Genomic DNA, 20,215 nt, shown 5'->3' on the forward strand with positions numbered 1-20,215 from the left:
AGACAGAAAAAACTGGTTGCAGTTTTTCCATTTTCCATTTTATATTTCGCTAAATACAAATAACCTGTTGTTTGCAAATCACTCCAAAAGCTTGTTTTTTTTGTTGTCCTCAATAATTGGAACTGAAAACACACATTGTAACAACAACATTTTGCAGATTTACACATGTAAATCTAAAAAAGTCTCAGCTAGCTCTTTAAAATCCTATGGATGCTATGATAGTGTGTCGTAAGAAAGATCCTGACCCACGAGGGCTATGCGATATGGCCTTAAATATAATTTTGGGAAAACTTCATAACTTTACTGAAATGCAGCCTTTAAAACCAGGAAAAGAAAACACGTCATATAACAAAATCTAAGACGATACGCGACAAAGACATCACAGTAAACAGTGGGACCTGCGTGGAGACAGATGCTGTTTTCAAAATAGAAAAAAATGCACTAAATAGTCTGTCAGGAGGACTGAATGGGTTGCAGCAAACTTTTCCACATATCTTAAACCACTCCATTACTGCTGCTTGTTCTTATAATAATGCTGAGTGGGCTGGAGTGTGGGACATCTCTTTTTTTTCCATTTTGAAAGACTGGCGTTATCCAGTGAAGGATCCTTTTTGTTGTCAGACTCTAAATGCTGAAGCAGACAAAGACACGTGTTAATGTCACATATTCATTATAAAACTGACCTGAAGCTACTTTTATCTTCTTTTAAGTAGACCGAGATGCATTTTCGTCATCGCCATTTACAAAAGTTTTAGAGCTATTTGTTGTTTTGTTCGGTGTTTTGTTAAAAGTTCTTACTATTTTCTGACAGATGTGAAAATTCTGGCTTGAAAAGAGTTTAAACAACATCGTTTTAAACCAATTTGAGATTTCAGGGCTGCCAGAGGCTTGGATTACACTGGACAAGCTGCAAGGAGCCATTTTCTGTTTTTGTTCTGGTGACAAGTCCCCAGCTAATTCAGTTTTTTAGGAAAATGCTGCAATGCTGTTTTGCTGTGAAGCTCCAGAAATGTGTTGTGGACTACGAAACTTCACCTGACTTTCCATCAGCATGGCAGTAAGAGATGTTGACTGGATTTTCATCTTTGGGTGAACTGCTCCGTTAAGTAAGTGGTTTCAGGACAGGTCTCGAAACCTTGTAAAGGAATGAAACGATCATAAAATAACCCCTTAAAGCAAGAACCTACAAACCAAACCTTTAAAAAAAATCCTGGGTTTGACCAGGAGACGATAACCATTGTTGACCGTCGCCTCAGATAGCTCTATTTTCTCCTAACAGGGTGAGTCTCTATATATGACCTTTTTAATAGACTTTGTTTGACTGGCAGACCAATCTTTAACTTCAGTGTAGGGACGGGAGACCATTATACACCCACCTATCTGAAACCCTGACAGCAACAATTCAGTGCTGCCAGCAAGAGCCGTTGACTCAATAACTCACCCACGCCAAAAGGTTACACAATCATATTCACTGCTCATATGCAACCTTTTAGCTAGCAATGACATCTTCACCTTTACCCAGACACAATTACTGTACATCCTTTAAAATATGGGCCAGACAAGAAGGTTAACCAACTTCATCGTGACATAAAAAGCGTCGGCCCCCGAATAGTGTTGATGACAGCAAACGCCCTTGGGGATAATAGGTGAGGTTGCTCATGTCACAGGCTAACAGGAACAGCCTTATTCCTGCAGTGTCGGGGTTGGGGGCGACGCCTGCCCTTGAAACGGCAGACAAGGCCGCCTCCTGTCGTAACGGTGCAGCTGAGGCCTCACCATGCCCGGGTTGGTGACGATCATGCCCTTGCACTCCTCCGCGTATTTCTGCCACTCCAGCTCCTCCCACTGCAGCATGTCTGCAATCTCCTCCTCGGGGACCAGCGGCTTGCTGCTGTGCAGCAGGTAGAGCAGCACCTGATGCATGGACAGCACCTCCTTCCCGCCATCTAGGATGATTAATCAACATAAACACACATCAGAAAGAAATGCATGTATGGACAGAAAAGTAAAACATACCACCAGAGATTTGCAGGAAATTGAAAAAAAGTGCAAAACTCTGAGTCTTTTGTAGCAACAGTTGGTGGAATTAAACAAGCTGTGACATTTTACACAAGGGAGAATGTTTCATACAATGTGTTCTCTCGCTGTTCAAATATCCTTGGCCCAAAATCAAGGCTGATGTTAGGAGAAAAATCTTTGTTTTTGTGCAAGCGCCTCAACCGGCCTCACCTCTGCCAACTCAGAGTTTTTGAACCGATATTACATACTGTGAAGGTGTCCCCATGCATCGCGATCGCATTGTGCAAGCAACGCGCAGGTGAACAGAGGCACTGATGCAAGGTTGGATGCCTTACAATACGTGGAGGCACGTAATGACACGCACGTGGACCAACATTCAAATCAGCCGACAGACGCGCACACACAGAAGTACAGCCAGGCACACGCGTGCAATCCACCGGGTCAAAGAGAGTCGGTTTAATAGACACTCATGCAAAATGTATAGACCTCCATTTACAAGAGTTCACATGGACAGAAGCACAAAAATCCACTGCCCTCTCAGTGCTGGAAATGCATTAAGACAATAACAAATGCACTCACTCTCACTGTAACTTTCAAACGCAGCATCACAACACTCCCACCATAACTCCCCGTCTCCTCTCACTGTCTTCCTCTTCACAGATCACATCAGAAAACAATGCGTCGGACAGTTTTTGTTTTTTTTACGTGTGCTTTTGTAAAAGAGGCAGATAAGTGTTTGTAGCGGACTAAATTGGGAGAGCTAGGAGAGAAATTGTTTTTTGATGGAAAGAAGGTAGGTGGCACGGCTGTCATAACAAACACCGTCGGCAAAATCATAGTGCACCAGCACCATCATGTGTACTGAAGATGAATGCCATGCAGCTACACAGCTGCTCAGGCACTGGAAGTCATTTTGCATTGAACACAAATATGAACACCAGCGTATGCAGAGAAGTTTGGCAATGGCATTACTGGAGACATGCAGCTCCTTTTTTCTCATCTGCGGCATGTTTTAACTTGAAGACTGAGTCACTGCTGACCACCAGAGGGAGACAAATGGCAAAAGGAAAGCAGTCTTGGTAGGTTATTGGCAGTCTTACCAGGCAAGAATCGTACAAAACGGGGCATGAAATGGAACTGCGGGCATCCAGAGGACTCATTGTCCCACTCAGGACCTGGAGGAAAGAGCACAGAACAACCTCTCAAAATAAAATCTGACAAGCTTTTCAGGATGAGGAGTGTAGGGTCATGGTTGAAATGATGGTCAGAATTAGATTCCTCAACAGTTTTGTCACGATTTCTTAATCTTAAATCCTATCAGTGACTGTGAAGTGAAATAAGACGTTCACTACTGTAAATATTCTGTGATTATGTACGATGACCGTGGAGGCTGAATTAATAATATCATGATTAGATGTTCTGCCTGAGGACAAACCTGAGATGCTTTCTGTACACATCTCAACAGCTCATTATGTATCACACTGGATACATGCTAGCGCTTTTAGCTTTGCAGCTACAGTGAAGATTTCAACCTTAAAAAGGGTGTAAATAACATCTTTTCAAATCAAATTTTGGCCTCTGGAGACTTGGATTACATCGGACGAGGCTGTATGGAGCCATTTTATTTCTTCTTCAGGTCGTTTTTTGACATTTTAAAACAAGTCTCCAGCTACTTCAGTCGTTTATGAGAATGCTGCAACTCTGTTTTGCTGTGAAGCTCCAGAAACGTTTTGTGGACTACGAGACTTCACCTGACTTTACATCAGCGTGGAGGGAGGAGATGATGAAATTTTCCTTTAAGGTCAACTTTTAAAATGATTCAGTTTCTGTTCCATTTTCAAAACATAATGAGTAGTAACATCAGCAACATATTATCTAAGGGTAAAGGTTACTTCCAACCAACGATGGCTATACATGTCTGCATGCCAGGACTCGTAACACTTTTCACTCCCATGAAAACAGGATTTTATAAATAGACTGCAGAATAAATAGAAGCTGGACCCACTGAGATGTCATCCATTGTGGTCTCCCGTTCTGAAGCCTTAAAACTGACCACTGAGACCATAAACTCATTAGGACATCGTTTACTGAGGTAATAAATCAAGTGAGAAGTAGGGCTATTTTCCCATAGGCTACACACAATGAGACTTCTTTTTGAAACCAGCGGAGTCGCCCCCTGCTGGCCATTAGAAAGAATGCAGGTTAAATGCACTTCTAAAAAGACATATTTTTTATTGTCCATTTATTGCTTTTATTCCTTTTGTTTTTATTCATATTGACATTTTGTGTTTTGCCTTCTTGTTTTCACGCCTCCTTCGTCCGGGCTTTTTTTTGTTCCTGCTTGACTTTTCAGCATTTATTCTGTTATATTGTCTTCCTGAGTTTCCTGCTTTTACTTTGTCCGTAAAAGCACTTTGTAAATTCTTCTTTTAAATGTGCTGTATAAATAAAGTTATTATTATCAGCATAAATGAAAGGATTTAAGAGTCAAATGAGCCAAATGTCCTTTTCAAAATTCCTGCAACATCCAGCTGTGATTTGAGATGATTTCATTCGGCTCTTTTTTGACACAGGTAGGACAGCACTGCTGGTTAATCCCTGTTGTGAAACAGAACATGGTTTGGCAGTTGTACCTTTCAGGTTCCAGTCGTACAGCTCGAGAATGTCCTGGAACAAGAAGGCGGCGAACAGCTCCAGGCCTCGGACACAGTAGTTCTGGGCACGGGGAAGAGAGACGGTGTTCGAGAGCAGTGTTATGTGATCATACAGTTCAGGCAGACTGAAAAAAAGAGAAGCTGTAATACTGCCATGAAAAGTACCTTAATGTAGATATGACTGATAAGTAAATCCAGTTCTCTAACTTTATCACATAAGCCACCCTTATCGGTGTAATCAACCTGCGCAGGTTACAAAGAATCTCTTTTCCCTCTTCTACAAGGATTAGCACCTTGGCTCACCCGGGCACTGAGGTGTGAGGGTTACATGTGGCTCAGCCTCAGCCGTTTGAGATAAAAACAAAAAGGGGTGAGAAAGGGGAGAGAAAGAGCTGAGAGATAAAGTGGGGTTTTACCGACCTCCGGTGTCATCTCCTCTATGAAGTGAATGGTGTAATCTATGTTGAAGCGGATCACACGGCACAATGGAATCTGTGATGATGAAAGGAACAGAGGACGAGAAGAAGAAAGGACGGGCCGACTCATTACCATGGCGTTAGGCAGAGGTTACAGCTTTTCAAGGAAACTCATTAAAACCCTCGTCTCTGCTCGCCCAACATGGCCGACACGACCACATGCATGTAAAGGAAAAAGTAGCGAGGTATCACACTGTAACTCTGCTGTAAAGTGTTTAAACATGCACAACCTTAGGACAATTAAATGAGCCCTGTGAGATCGCATGCCTCCACACACACACACACACACACACACACACTCACACACTCTTGAAAATTAAGTAACTCAAATCTCGCTAAATAGATAAGCCTGCTCCTCTGTGTTTAATCTCCCTAGTTACACGGTCTTTGTTGTCAGAGCGTGGGGGTCCATTTTAAGAGATTAACCTGGGAGCCACATTCATTCTTGCCCATCCCGGCAGCTAACTAGCAGGGGGGCTAATATCACTGCGCTCCAAGGTTCCTAATCCCCGCACTGCCACGAAGCGTTTACCCCAGCTTTTAACAAGGCCTGCTTAAATTATCCAGTTCAAATCACGCCTTAATCCTCGGGGCGCTTTTCAAGCTAGACGGATATTGACCAAGTAGTTTATTATTCAAACATGCAGGAAGAGCACACAAGCACGAACACTGATGGACACAAGGCACATGAATGTTCACACTTTAAGAAACGTGGAGCGGCGGTCCCCCTATGGATTTCTCGCTCCCTTTAAACTTCCTCCTTGGGATAAAAGTCGGCTGCAGAAAGAGAGAGAGAGCGCCCTTTCTGAGTCACGACCTCTCTAATGTTTGACAGTCGCTGATGGGCCTTCAAAGTGTGAAGGAGAGGACTCAGCGACAAGGTCAGCGCAGCGCAAGGAGCACTTTGTCCGGGCAACAAAGAGGCCGACCCGGAGCCAAAAAGCCGATTTTGAAGTTATTTTCGAGGAGAGTGGAGTAAGAGGAGGAGGGGATTTTTCACTCAAACGCTGGCCTAAATTATATGTGTTGCTTGAGCGGAGATGTAGGAGGAGGAGGGGGATCATACGTGGTCAGCAAAGAGCTGAATGAGCAGCAGCGGTCAAATAGTGTACGGAGGGAGGTTATAAAACAATCATTACACAGCTGAGGTTCATAGAGGCGGATACGTACTCGCACAGCAAATGAGGGTGGAATACCAGGACGGGGCTGTACAGTTGAAACTAAAGCCTCGTCCACGCTAACACAGACATTTTGCAAAACAAACATTTTCCTGTCCCACAAAACACCTTCTAAAGTGCATTTCTTTAAAAACTCTGGTTTCCGTGTATCTGTATGATAGCAAAAGCAACTCCTCCACCTCATCGTCCGTCCACACAAATGTTTTTCTTTTGGTTTGTCCAGAGCACCTCGGGCGGTGTGCCGGAAAGGTGTTAAATCAAAAGGTGAGGAAATACGTTTCAAATAGCTGTAAATAAATTAATAATAAGGGGAAAAAGTTCACTGTGCATGCTCACAATATTCCTCTTTGGTGTTTGACTTATCGGCGTTGTAAACCCGCCACCTATTGACCCGGCATGCCTGTTTCAGCTTTTGAAAAAGAAAAGAATACGGATGAGAGAGTTGGAGGTAAACAAGTATTCTTCACTGAAAACATATAGTGGCATTGTTGTATTGTAGTTCAGCAAGGACGACAGGGTTAGAAATACTGAAAAGCTTGTGTGTGTATGCCAATGCATTCTGGTTTATCACTGTGCCGCCTCCGAACAAACAGATGCATGATAACAGCGGGTTCAGAGAGCTACTGCAGATGACAGCAGAGGAGTGTCTGCTCTCATTGGCTGTAGCTTTGCTGCAGCTCCTCGGCACAAGCAAGATATTTAGCCCGCTTAACATCTTGAGCGTCTGCGAGGCAACGGTGAACTTTCGTATCACGCCTTTGAACAGTTCACACGCAGGGGCGGGCGCAGATTTGCCTCTGATCTGGGGGTTTTGTCGATAATCTCCAAAAAAAACGGCCGGCGAGTGGAAAATCAGGGCTGCAATCCGACAGTGTGAACTCGGCATCCTGGATGAACGTTATATTATGAAGTACATGACGATTTACCTTGAATAACAGGATCATGAACTTTTGGTCTTCAGGTTGTTCGTGAACATTTGTAATACTGTGCCTTGTACGTAACGTTGCATAGGAGTTATATAAGCTTATACAGAAGTTTGAAGCAGCCCCGTTTAATTTTTCTTTTCACCTTTGTGAGGTTTAAATATACTTTTTGAAATTAAATAGTCACGAACAGTCAACGTGACACCTGCCCCTGAAAACACAATATGAGAGGCAAAAAAAAACAAATTAAAAAATACAGATGACATTCAATATAAAACAGGCGTAGCAGGTGCACTCTCAAACGGTGTAAAATTAATGGATCACGGCCTATAAGGTTAACTGTTCAAAGCAGGCTTACGTTAGTGAGAGGTGTGTGGGAGAAGAGAGAGAAGCCTTCAAACAGGTACTCATGGTCATCGTACTCGATCACCGTCGGCCTGTCGGTCTGACACAGAAAACAGAGTACAGCTCGGTGAGTGAACAGAAAATGTATCAAACATACGACAAAAGAATTAAAACTCTGGTACTTCAATACAATACTGTCTAAAGACTGCAGAGAAATACTCAAGAAATTCAAACTAAAAAGGTACAGATGTAATACAATGTATGTTATTCAATTAAATAAAAGCAGCTCCTCCAATTTTAAGAGTCTTAATAAAAAGAGACCAAGTCTTACCAGGAAGTTGGTGGGCGGAGACACAGTGATCCTGTAGTGAAACAGTTTTCCTGAGTTGTTGTTCATCGCTCGACACTGTTTCACAGGCTGAAAGAGACACACAAACTCAACAACCCACATGCATCTGTATGTCTGATCCTCTTTAAGACAGCATTTGTGTTGTAGTCTAACGTCACACATGGAAGAGATACTAATTATGTATATAAACTAACTCAGTCTCTCAGTTTTAAGATCATCTCCAACTAAAGCAATCACAAAAAAAGTCAGGATGTTGTGGTTCTTCTTACTTTGCATGTTGCTGCTGGAGGGACTGAAACTAAAGATCATTTCCACTGTCGATTGATCTGCCTATATTTTCACAATCAATTGATATTTTTAATCTATACAGTTTCAACAGTTAAAAAAACCAAAGACTACCCAAGACTATTCATTTACACTTTACACAGCGTCCCAACCTTTGTGGAAGCAGGCTTGTAGAAGTCGACACTAAACAGTTGACACAGATTCCAGCCCAGTCGCCAGGATAAAATGTTGGCAGTTAGCAATCTCTGCAAACCACTGATATCTTCACATTTGTACGAACCATATCGACATTTCAACAATACGTGTCGTGTCACCTTCACATTACAGGAGGTGGAAGCAATGGTGGCGGAGTTACAGGCAAGAATGCTGCCAAGAACACATTTTTTGAAAAGGTAGCACAGAGTTTGACACCACTGGGATATTTTAAAGAAGAGCTGGAGTTTTGACAGAAGTCAAGACGTCCCCTGCTGCGTTCACGGCAACTAAAGCAGGTATTTTAAGCCCAAACATGACTTTTTTACCGTTTGCGCAGCATGGTCACAATATAAAAGTGAAAGATGAATATAAAAAAACAAAGTGGCGATATAAATGTAGTTTGCAGAAACGTACATTGCCAACATTTAATTCTGTCAGTTGGTTTGCAGATAGATTTTGAGGAATATAAACATTAACACCAAACTATATTTATATATTATATCTAACCACCAGTTCCCATCAACGCCTGATGACTAAAAAAACTTGATTGACGTCCTTTTAATGACTACAGTCACACTTCCTGTTTACTGTATGAAGCCATTAAAAACAACTAATTGACTCATAATTTCCAGGTCAACCAAGACGGTAACAAGCAATTAGTCGACTAATGGACTAACAAGGTGGTAAGTCCTCTTCATTTCTGCCAACACACATTCTCTAAAAAATGACCTTCAAATAACGCTTGAATGCCTGCAGAAGTAACCGGTGAGTAGAACGACAAAATAACAGCGCTCATTAAGTATAATCAATGACCTTCATCGGTCTCTACTGACGACAACACTGACTGACTTTACCTCCAGCTAAAAGAAGCCTTCCTCTTTTTAAAAGCAAATAGTTTAATAAAAGTCAAATAAAAGGAGTAATATCACACTTGTGATAAAAACAAGGATAGTGAAATATCTGCTGTAGATGCCTCCGTGTGCACTGGTACAGATCGACTCTCCTGTCTTATTCTTGCAGTTGCAGCATCATCATTTGGTTTTTTGGGATGATACAATCTGTTTGTCCCTTTAAACACAAAGGAAAACGGCCACAGCACAGAGAATACTTTCAGGCTGAGCAGAATAATGTCCTTGCCCCTGTGTGCAAGGTTATGAAAGGGTGATTTATTCACGGCGTGTCATACCTCCTCCCCCGGGTAGATGCTGTGGCGGATCCCTGTACGTCTGGCCTTGGCACTGCACTTACACAGGGGGCCATCATTCATCTGGACAGAGAGAAAATACGTAAATCAGACACAACTGCTTCACTTGCCGTGTATAGCGGAGCGGGCTGCAGAACATTTCACATCTAAAAAAACTGCACCGCTGCACACTCCTGACCTTTATTCCTTCACTGGAGTTCTGAGTCGTCCTGTTTGATGGGGTCTGTGCTATGTGAGGGCAAACGCTGACCAAAAAAGACTTTATTGACGTTTTTCTGTGCATTTCCCGATAATTTCAACTTCGTTTTAAAAAACGGAGAAACAACTCTTTTCCAATTACATAGTTAGATGTCAGGGCGCAAACTGCCTCGTCTACTGAAGCAAGCGATTTCCAATATTTACTAAAATGACTTTAAAAACCTCCCAGAGAGGAGCCTGAACTCGGCGCTCTCAATCAAATAACGCTGAAACATCTTGCTGCGTTTTCTACATAGTGATGTTTTCTTCCATTAGCAGCCAATCATAACTTATAATGTGATTAGGGAACGTAGAAGTTGTGTATGCTTCCATCGTGCCATCGCTCAAGTGTTGGAAAGATTCGTAAAAAAACATAAGCTGCGACAGAATGAGCAGCATATTAAATATCTTTTAATGTGAAATATGCATTAAAGGGATCAGAATTATCCTCATTTCTGCCACTTTTGCTCCTCTTCAGCTAATAGTTTTCTCCTCCAGCATCGCTCATAGCTGTCTGATCCTCCTGCACAGCAAAGATCAGCCTCCCATCTGTTACCAGCAGCTGAATTTATTCCATCACACTCAACTGGCATAAATGTCAGCAGAGGGACATTTCTGAACATTCAATAACTGGTATAAACAGACAAACAAACTCAACACTGAACCTCAGTGTGCCATTATTTTCACAATATTGTTCTTTTGAGATGTTTTAACTGTGCGTATTTTTTGTGCATCTCAACATCAACGCAACTGAGGGAAACTAAAGGCTTATATAAAGGCTTGAATTGAATTATTGTGAATTAGAAACTGGAAGGATTTGGCTCATGGGCCGTTAAATTGAGCAGCAGATATCTACAAACATGTTCTCTGACTATATGAGGCAGAGCTGCATCCTTCCACGTTTCACGTTTTCTCTTTAAATCAAAGTTTTCTACAAGATTCAATTAAACTAGAAGAACAAAAAAATATGAATCTCATGATTAAACTGCATTTAGTTTGTGATGAAGCCTTGTTATTTTGAATTATTTTGCCAAATTAGTGTTTTTTATGTACATTTAAAAAAAAAAAACACAGAATATTAACAATGTTGATAAAAGAATCGCTTGCTTTCTGTCTTTTTGTTTTTAAAGGAACTGTCACCCAGCTCCATACCAAGCTGGACATTTGCAGTGTAAAAAATAAACTTGTCAGTGCACTCTGGTGGACAAACTGTGGAATGAAGACACAGTTTCTTTTCTACTACCTCAGGCCATGTTTGGTATTCCTGCACTGCCGTGTTTCAGTTACTTATCAACTGTATCTATAATAAGGTAATACTGTCTGATTTAATAGTCTAGCTCTATTGCACAAGGCTGCTCTGTAGTGTGTCATACATCACAGAGGGAATTCAGATCTGGTATTAACATCTGTCCTGAGCCCATCAGTTTTCATCTGGAATTAACAAACATCTCAACATGTGTTTCTCGAGTGACCACTTGTGATCAGACCTCACTTCCCCGCTCTATATGCAAATAAACATCACTGGGACAATCTGGGGCGATGTTTTCTAAACAAAGACAGAAATATCTTCATGAGGAACATTTGCCGAATTAACAAGGAAGCCCGAATAATTAAGGATTTATCATAAACAGCGTTCACAAAGACTGCAGAGTATCGCCTAACTCAACAAGTCTCAAAATTGAGCGATTTGTAAAGGGAGTCTGGGGACTTTCGCCACAGCAGTCTATATTGGTTACTGGTTAATGTATTTGTTAAATTTGACATGTTTACTGTTGGTAAATGGTGTCTTCCTTCATAAATGAAGTGTAACTGTGTGTTCAAACAGCTGCTAAGAAGCAGTTTGTTGCAGCAGTTTGTCTTCTTCTGTGTCTAAACTGTGGAAATTGTGTTTTTTGTTGTTTTTTTTTTTTATTAATTTAAGACTAAAAATGACTTGTAATGGAAGAGTGTTTGTTTTAGGATCGTATCCAACAGCAGATCTTATTGTCTCCTTTAGTAGTTTAGGGCTAACAGAGTAAAAGCAGCTAATTATTATTCATTAGGCAAAAGAATTACTCAGATGCACATCAGACTAGCGATTTAGTTGAACAGCGGCTTGCTTCAGTGATGGTTGAACTAATGTACTGTCTTTTGAAAAACAAAATGTTATCTGCTTAAATCTGTATCAGAATTCATTTAACCAAAGTGGATTATATCATTTGTTTGTGTTTATTAGACTTCATTTAAACGCTGTGTGCTATTAATTATCCTGGCACAGAATCAGCCACAGTTTGGCTGCGTGTCTTCATGTAGCGGCAGTTTAAGATGGTAAAAAAAGGTCATGTTCATTGGGATTTACAGCTTTGTGTTAACACTATTATATACTGCCATCTACTGTCATCTCGTGTGAAAAGTGAAAACTTCAGCTGCTGTCAGGTGGGAAATGTTTTTTTTTGGCCTCTGCCCTACAGTATGTTGTGATCCCAAGGTTGATATGTCGTGGTATCGTATCATTAGTTGCACTTGTTATTTCCACATGTACAGCTCAGCTTTAAAGTTGTTCAGTTGTTGCGTAACTTTTATTTTTTTCTCAGACTTGTATAGCATCACAAGAGACAGGGAACAATTGGAGGTGAACATTAAATTTGGTTTTATAATAAAACAGGTTACACAAGAGAGCAGCAGACAAAGACCGACCTGCCCTGGGTCATTGTACCACAGCTCCTCGTGCAGGCGGTCGGGATGAGCTTTCTTCCTCTTGATCTCGGCGATGACATCAAAAACCTCTGAGTCAGAGCTGCTGGAGCAGGTGCTCCCTTCAGCGTCTGACTCACATTCTGAGTCACTGCTGCTGTCGTCTGAAACAAAAAGTGCAAAAAAGGTCTTTAATCATCTGAACCTCACCGGGCTGAAGACCAAGACATCGTTCGCTGAGCCTTGTGAAGCCTCTGCTCGGCTGAGCCCTCACAAAGTATCCTACAACGTAAAGTCTCATCAAGCAACCCGTCAAAATGCTGTCGTATTGTGTGCACACGTTGCCTGTGATACAGAAAAGTATAAGATCTGTTACCTAATTTCTCGAGCCAAATGAATCTGAGATTAAAACGAGCGAGCACAATTGCCAGCGGTGACATCTGGTGCTTCGTCACTCACCAAAAAGAAGCCTCGCCACCGAAGTGAGGATTTTAATTACCCGTCAGCTGAATAGCTTTTGCTTCTTAGCTGAGCAAAGTCTTCAATTCTTATCGGCGTTTTAACTCCAGTGCTTGATTGTGGAGTCGGTGCCCGGAGTAACATGTTGAGCAAATTAGATCTCCCTGAGCGAGATTTATATTATTGCGGCGCTGAAAGAGACAATCGAGCTGACAGCCCTGCAGATAACATCATAAACACTGAACTTAATCTCTGCCTCAGCCTAACGCACTGCTGAGAAGACAGCAAGTTTGTGTGCATATCAATTACAGAAAGATTGTCAACAGATGTATCAACTGTTTACATATTGTTTTATAGCTGTTGCGCTTATGCAGAACAACTTGCATCTTTCAATTACAGGCTTATGCTAATATTTGCATTGACGTGCTTCAATAATTCAACTTTTGCGTTTGTCTTTTTTCAGGCTTCTTAAATGTTCCCACAGGATTAAACCCACCTGGATCCTCGTCCAGTTTGGTCTTGGGTGGCTCCCACTGGGGTCGAGCTTCCTTCGCTCGCTCCTGTCTCCTCCCCAGCTCCTCCTCGAAGCGTTCGTACAGATCTCGCAGTTTACTGGTCCCCACCACAGTAGAGTCACCCTACACAAAATTAAATCAAACACACTCAGATAAAAAGGCCATAAAAATAAAGTCAAGAGTCTCTTGAATCTGTGCACACCAACAGTCGCTCTATAAATCTTTGATTGGTAGAGCTGGGACAATATGGTTATCTATGGACCCTGAACTACTATGGTACTTAGGTGCCAAGTATTGTTATTCTCAAGTATTATGATTTGATATTACGTTGTATTGCAATTTTTCCTGCATTGCAATTGTTCCTTCTAATCAAATCTACATTTAAAAAATGTCATTTATTATTCTTGTTCTTATTATCATAGGGGGAAAAAGTTCAGGAATCAAGCAATCAAACAATGCCACTTTGAGTCAAACCATACTGTCCTGATTTACGTCCCCATTACCAGTTTTACCACACTGAGTCGAGCCCAGCCAGGCCTCCAAGCGAGGTGCAGTGACATCTTGCAACAGTGACCAACTCAACCTGTGACGACCCCGTCTCCCCCTCAAACAAGCATGTGTTGCGACTGCACGACTCATGTCTGCGCAGGGAAACCACAGAGAAAGCGAATCTAAAAGTCTCCCAGTAATTTTGTAGCTTCTACATGAATGTCTAGTTTAGTTTCTCTCCATCGTCCCTACTTTCAGACAACTGCTTTATTTTACTTGTGTATTGTGTTCCTGCTTGTGAAAACCCAACATTTCCTGATTTCCTGACTCTTTTAAATAACTGAATAACAGGGGACTATTTTTTTAAGCGTTTACAGGAAATGAAACGTGTTTAAAACCAAATTAGCAGAGCTTTGTTCACAGCTATTGTTCTATAATGCTGTGAGAAGGGCCGGATCGGCCCTACAGTTGACCGCTATTCAAAAAAAGCACGTCATTAGTAAGAGCAGAGTCAAACCAAGTCAGCACATTTGTATGGAAATGCCCCAAAAGAGCTAAGAAGCAGAAGTTCTGTGATCACAGCCATCTATGTGCTGAAATAACTACTACAGTTAGTGTCTTTACTGTCACAGCAGAAACAACAGAACAGTCCTGAAGCCGTTTATGGAGGAGCAAAGAAATAAAGTGCCTCTCCATCTCGACATTTACCTTCACGTCGGTTTTATTGAAGGACAGGTCAGGTCAGGCTGAATGTGTAATTTGGTAGATGATGACAGCATGAAGTGAGCATCTAGAGACTACCACTAAAGGTCAGAGTTTTAGAGAAGAGAAAGGAGTTGGCACTATCCAAAAGACCCACATTTAGGGAAGCATTTGAGAGGGCAGGTGGTGATTTGCAATGCGGCGACTTTGAGTGCTCGCTATTAGCTGAAAGGCTTGAAAAACATCCAGCTCAGGAGAGCAGCTAATCCAACACTTTAACGGCAGCACCAGACAAAATTGATAAAATGGCAGACAGAAGATTAGGGAAGTTTCTTTTGCCGGTCAGTCGGATAAAACAAAATCAAGCGAGTGTGTGCTCAGCGTTAATGGGCACCGTGCTCAACGCATTGAATTAAAACGAGTGATTCTCCTGTTAATCCAACTGCAGGCAACGACAGTTTTATTGTTATGGACTTGGAAACTCCTGCAAAAGGGAACCAGGAGTATAATAACAATTAGATATTACAGCAGCTACCAGCTGAACAAAGGATGGATGTAATTAAGACAAAAGTGCAGACAGTACCACTTGGTCCATGGGGTCATTGGAGTAGTAGTTCTCAGCATGCGTGCAGCGGATCCAAGCAGGTTTCAGCAGCTCTTCTTCCTCCTTCTCGTCATCCACCTTCTCTTTCTCTTTCTCCTTCTCTCGGTCTCGTTCCCGTTCCCTCTCCCGCTCTCGCTCTCGGTCAGCCAAGGCCTCCTCAGAGTCCCTGCTCCTCATGGAGGAGTAGCTGCGCTCTCTGCTCAGGCCGGAGGAGCTCTCCGACCTCCTGTCGCGCTCCTCCTCCCAGCGGCCTCGTTTCCTGTCTCTGCTCGAGGACCGACTGCAAAGCACAGACAAAATGAAACAATTATCGCAATCGGCCAGGATGTGATTATGATGTGACCAAAGGGACCAGGTTAGGGTTTACACGACAAACTCAAATCACTGGTTAGTTTTTTAGTGGAATTTTGTGTGAGGAAATTACTCTGCCACTGGCTACGAAATCTCCCGTGAAAATGAAGGCTCAGCTGGCAGCCTGGCACCATTTCTATCTGCTTTCATGTCTCATCATGTCAGAGACTAAATGAATGTGTATGGTAGATGTTTCTCCAAGAAAAAACGGAACAATCTAGTTGTCTTTGCGACTTCGGTGCCATCAATACTACTTGCAAATGCTCGGGGGGTAGAAGCTGGTGTTGTTTCCACTTAAAAAACCCAAATGTAGATAAATACGTACATGAAAAAAAGCCCAAAAATGAACCAACATAATCATCCAAGATCGCTGAAATGTTTAAGGAGGTTTAGTGGGGATAGTTATTTCACAACAGATCTAGTAAGACAAACAATGGACAACATTTGTACCTTCGAGGCCTCTTTCTGTGCCTGTCGGGCGACTGGGATCTCCGACTGTCTCTGTGACGATACCTCTCCCTGTGAACACACACACACACACAGTAGTAAGAAATAATTTAACAGATCGTTCTCCTTCAGGAGAGTCACTGCTGCTGTTTCGGTACCTGCTGCGCTCTCTGCTCCTGTGTCTGGGTGGAGTCCGGCCTCTGTCGTACTCAGACCTGTACCGTCCTCCCTCTGGCCTGCCGCGCCGGTCAGGACTCCTCCCGCGGTCCTTCCTCTCTCCAGAAAAATCCATTTTATGCTTCTCGCCGTGACTACCATAGCCATAGCCCTTCTGCCTGTGGTCATCGTGGCGATAGCCCCTTTCTGGAGACCTCCTGCTGTCCATGGGCTTCTCATACTTGTACTGCCCCCCGTGCCTGAAGGTGTGGTCGGGTTTGAATGTGCTTGGGTTCTGAGTGTAGCCGGTGTTGAAGGTGGGAGGAGGGAAGGGAGGGTGGGGAGGATGGGGGTAGTTCATGGAGTACGGAGGATGGTAGCCCATAGATTGAGAGGCGATGGGAGGAGGCATGGCTGGGTGTGGTAATGCTGGTGGGGGCACAGGAGGCATCATGTAAGGGTGGTAGGCATTCTGAGCAGACAGCTGGGAGCCTTGTGTGGGACTGCCTGTGGAGCTGGGGAGGGGAGGAGGTGGAAAGTTAGGCGGGGGTTCAGGGAAGCCCTGCCGGCCGGGGGGCTTGGGGAACGGTGGGCGCACCGGGCACTGGTTAAGAGGACTGGGAGTCTGGGACGCTGCTGGTGGAGGGTACTGCATGAAGTCAGAGTGTGAAGGCATGTAGCCGCTGTTTCCATGGTAGCTTGAACTGGGAGGAGTCTGAGGATCGTAGTGGTACTGGGGAACAGGAGGCTGCGGAGGCGGCGGCCTCAGGTTGGTGGGTCGGTAGTTTTGAGGTGAGCCGTGCTGACCCGGGGGCATTCCTCCTCTGGGACCCCCTCGATCCTGATGGAAAGACATGACTGTGGACAAGAAGAAATAATCAGATTACAATCAGTATTGACTGGTATCCCACCCCAAGCCAATCGTCTGCTTTATCACAGCCAAAAAAAGGGGAGGATATCAGGTTAAAGCACGAGAAGAATGGTGAGGATATTCACACATTAGACATTAAACTCATTTGTTCAAATGCTCTGGTGGGATGTGCTAACAGTGTCACGGCACTCTAGATTGAGACATAAAAGAAGCTGGTGTCATGAGACCGTGTGAGAAATTTGAGTGGTGAATCTATACATGCAGTTTTCATGTGCCCCAAAATCACAGCCTCAGGGTGGACCCAAGGTAACCTGTCTGATAGGAGTTTGAGGAAACACACCTGAAAGTAAATGCACCTAAATCAAAGTCTGACGTTGACAGTGAAGCCAGATTACACTGAATTTTTTAGATTTACGAATTTATGAAAGAAATGGAACAGTACATTTTTAATTTCTTCCTCACAAGACAAAAAAGCTATCGGACAATGAACGTATGTGCAGTTACATCGTTTAAGTCGTCTTCTTATTTTACATTTGATTCGCTTGTCTTATTTCTGTTAGACACTGCTCTTTGTACTGTTTCATCGATGCTTTCTTCTCTTATTTTTTATGTTGACAGTTCAGTAAAAGATTTTTTTTTTAAAAAGGTGGGGAAAAGTTGGATTTTAAATTCCTTGGGACGAACTCTAAACTTGGTAACACTGATCTAAATCGTGTCTCCTGAAGTATCACCTTCTCCACCTGAGGTTAGGGCTCTCGTTAGGTTATGGTTATGAGTTGTATACACGAGCAGTTGTGCTCAGGTTGAGGTGTTTGGGTTAAGTTAGGAAAAACGCATTCGTCTGAGGGATTTCAAGGCTTTACATGTTAATGTTCAGAAGTCATATTTGTAATTGTTGCAGTGTGTCTGTGGTGATTATTTTCCTGCCTCACTTGCAGGAAAATCTCCCTGATACACCTAAATGAATGAATGCATGAAGTAATGTAGCACAAAAATACTAAATCAGCATCCCATCAACACTTACTGGACACCTTTAAATAAAAGAACTGCCTCCACTGACATGAGCATCATTAGCTGGCTAGCGTTAGCTTCAACAGATGTCATTTCCCCCACAAAAAAAACGCATAAAACGCAGGAAAATACCTTAAGATAGCCAGCTTAATGTCAACATTAGAAGATAAAGTAGTCACACTAGGTCAATATAAGCGTGGCGTATTTTTTAAGCTAACAGCAGCAGCTAGGTAAAAGCTTCAGACGGTAACCTGTTAGCAAGCCTGCTAGCACACATTGACGGGATACGTGAGGAAGAACTCACCTTCAGAAAATAAAAGGAGCACTAAGAACAGAAGCGTATCATTCCGTCTTCACCGCTGGTTTAAAAACACGCAGTTTACACGAGTGTAAATGGTCTTAAAACAGGGCTATTAACGAGAAGCTGTGAGGTTCACTGAGTTGTCTCTTGGGTATCACGCTTTCCGAGGGACCGTGTTTCCAGTCGGAAGGGTGAGGGTGAGGGACGAGGATGGACCAATCGCGTTCAGCGAATCGGCCTTCGACCAATGAAATGCCGGTGTAGTTTTGAAGGGTTTCTAGCCGGACTGAGGCACCGCTGAAGGAAAAAAAACAAAACATTACTTTAACACAAGAGAGTCACCTCTTCATAAATGATCTTTTATTAAATTAATGTACTGAGACCTGATAGTTTATTTATCTTTTATTCACAAGGCATTAATGCTGATAATCAGCAGAAATAGTGAAGAAGAAGAAGAAGAAGAAGAAGAAGAAGAAGAAGAAGAAGAAGAAGAAGAAGAAGAGAAAAAATGTACAAGCAAGAAAATAAAAGGATAAACACATAAATAAATTAAGATAATAATAATACTCATAATAAGATTAATGCAAAAGAAAATAGGTAAGAAAAAAAACATTCCATGGCTCAACATAAACATACAGGAGTAACTTTTATATATAAAAACATTCAAATAGAAGCAAAGTCTCACAGTTTTAACAGCTTTTTGTTTTTTTGCCAAGGTTATTATCCAAATATATCACTCAATACCTTTCTTGATAGCATGGAAGTGAGGTTTTACCTTCGCAGAGTACAATTATGAATGTAAAAACATAACATAACACAAATCTATAATTATCTTGCCACAGTTAATGAGTATATGCACATTTCCATAGCAGATGGATAACAGTCTCAGTATGAGAATCACAGAAGATTAAATCAGCTTAAATCAATACCTTATTGAACATATCAAAAAAGACCTAGCCAGGTAACATCGATGAGTGTTTTAAAACAAGACTTCTTTGACCTTAAAGACCGAAAAAAAATTTTTGTGGGAGAGTCCTGATTTTCGGCCGCATAAACCGCTCAAACCACCGTTCTAAAAAGCTATTACAGGTGTGACGGACCTGACATTCTCCGACCTTTAATACAGGACTTCTGTGACATTTAGCCTTTTACACGTTTCCATTTCTGTGGAGCAGATTGATAATAAACTGCTTTGAATCTGAAATATATCCACAACTAAGCAAACAGATATCTGTCATCCAAATGGGTGCATTTTTTAAAGTGAACACAATTCATTTTACTACCATTCCTGGAAATGTATATCAAATTATTTTATTATCTTAAAATGCCTAAACCGGTCCAGCCCAGAGTAAAATCAAAGCTGTTGTTGAACCGTTTGAAGTTCAGCCGTGGTTTTAGGCTCTTTTGAAAGGTTACAGACTGAACTTTTCACAAGCTGTCATAAGCTTTGTGAATGCCCCTGTCATTGATCTATTGAAGCTTGAACATACTTAAATATTTAGTTTTTCTCGCCTGAATTTTTTGATGTAAAAAAAATAAGCCTGCAGATGACCTGTAACTGTCCCTATAACCTGGAAAACACAACGGGTCCACATCATATTGTCTTACATGGTCCAAGTTCAAATTAGAGAACAATATCACTGAAAATTGACCTTTCGTGACCCCAAAGTACCCCTGTCTGAGAGTAACAGGAGCATTAAACTCATTATAGTCCTTTATTTACTTATTTGCGCTAACTTTGTGCATAATATAGTCAAACAACAAAAGCTTG

General features: G+C 42.1%; 1 protein-coding gene across 1 annotated transcript in view; it reads right to left on the bottom strand.

The window, feature by feature from the left end:
• drosha (drosha ribonuclease III) overlaps positions 1-18,603 on the bottom strand; it is a 100,246-nt gene extending 81,643 nt beyond the window's left edge. Inside the window, exons 1-13 of the mRNA XM_073488471.1 lie at positions 18,448-18,603; positions 16,264-17,119; positions 16,109-16,177; positions 15,287-15,587; positions 13,494-13,635; positions 12,542-12,702; positions 9,611-9,691; positions 7,927-8,013; positions 7,609-7,695; positions 5,094-5,165; positions 4,653-4,734; positions 3,120-3,194; positions 1,777-1,946 (exon numbers count right to left, since the gene is read on the bottom strand). Of these exons, the coding sequence (XP_073344572.1) occupies positions 1,777-1,946; positions 3,120-3,194; positions 4,653-4,734; positions 5,094-5,165; positions 7,609-7,695; positions 7,927-8,013; positions 9,611-9,691; positions 12,542-12,702; positions 13,494-13,635; positions 15,287-15,587; positions 16,109-16,177; positions 16,264-17,117 (2,181 nt within the window). The 5' untranslated portion in view covers positions 17,118-17,119; positions 18,448-18,603. The remainder of the gene's footprint in view (positions 1-1,776; positions 1,947-3,119; positions 3,195-4,652; positions 4,735-5,093; positions 5,166-7,608; positions 7,696-7,926; positions 8,014-9,610; positions 9,692-12,541; positions 12,703-13,493; positions 13,636-15,286; positions 15,588-16,108; positions 16,178-16,263; positions 17,120-18,447) is intronic.
• Between the last annotated feature and the right edge of the window lie 1,612 nt (positions 18,604-20,215).

The sequence above is a fragment of the Pagrus major genome, chromosome 19 (assembly GCF_040436345.1).
Source record: "Pagrus major chromosome 19, Pma_NU_1.0".
NCBI classification, from domain to species: domain Eukaryota; kingdom Metazoa; phylum Chordata; class Actinopteri; order Spariformes; family Sparidae; genus Pagrus; species Pagrus major.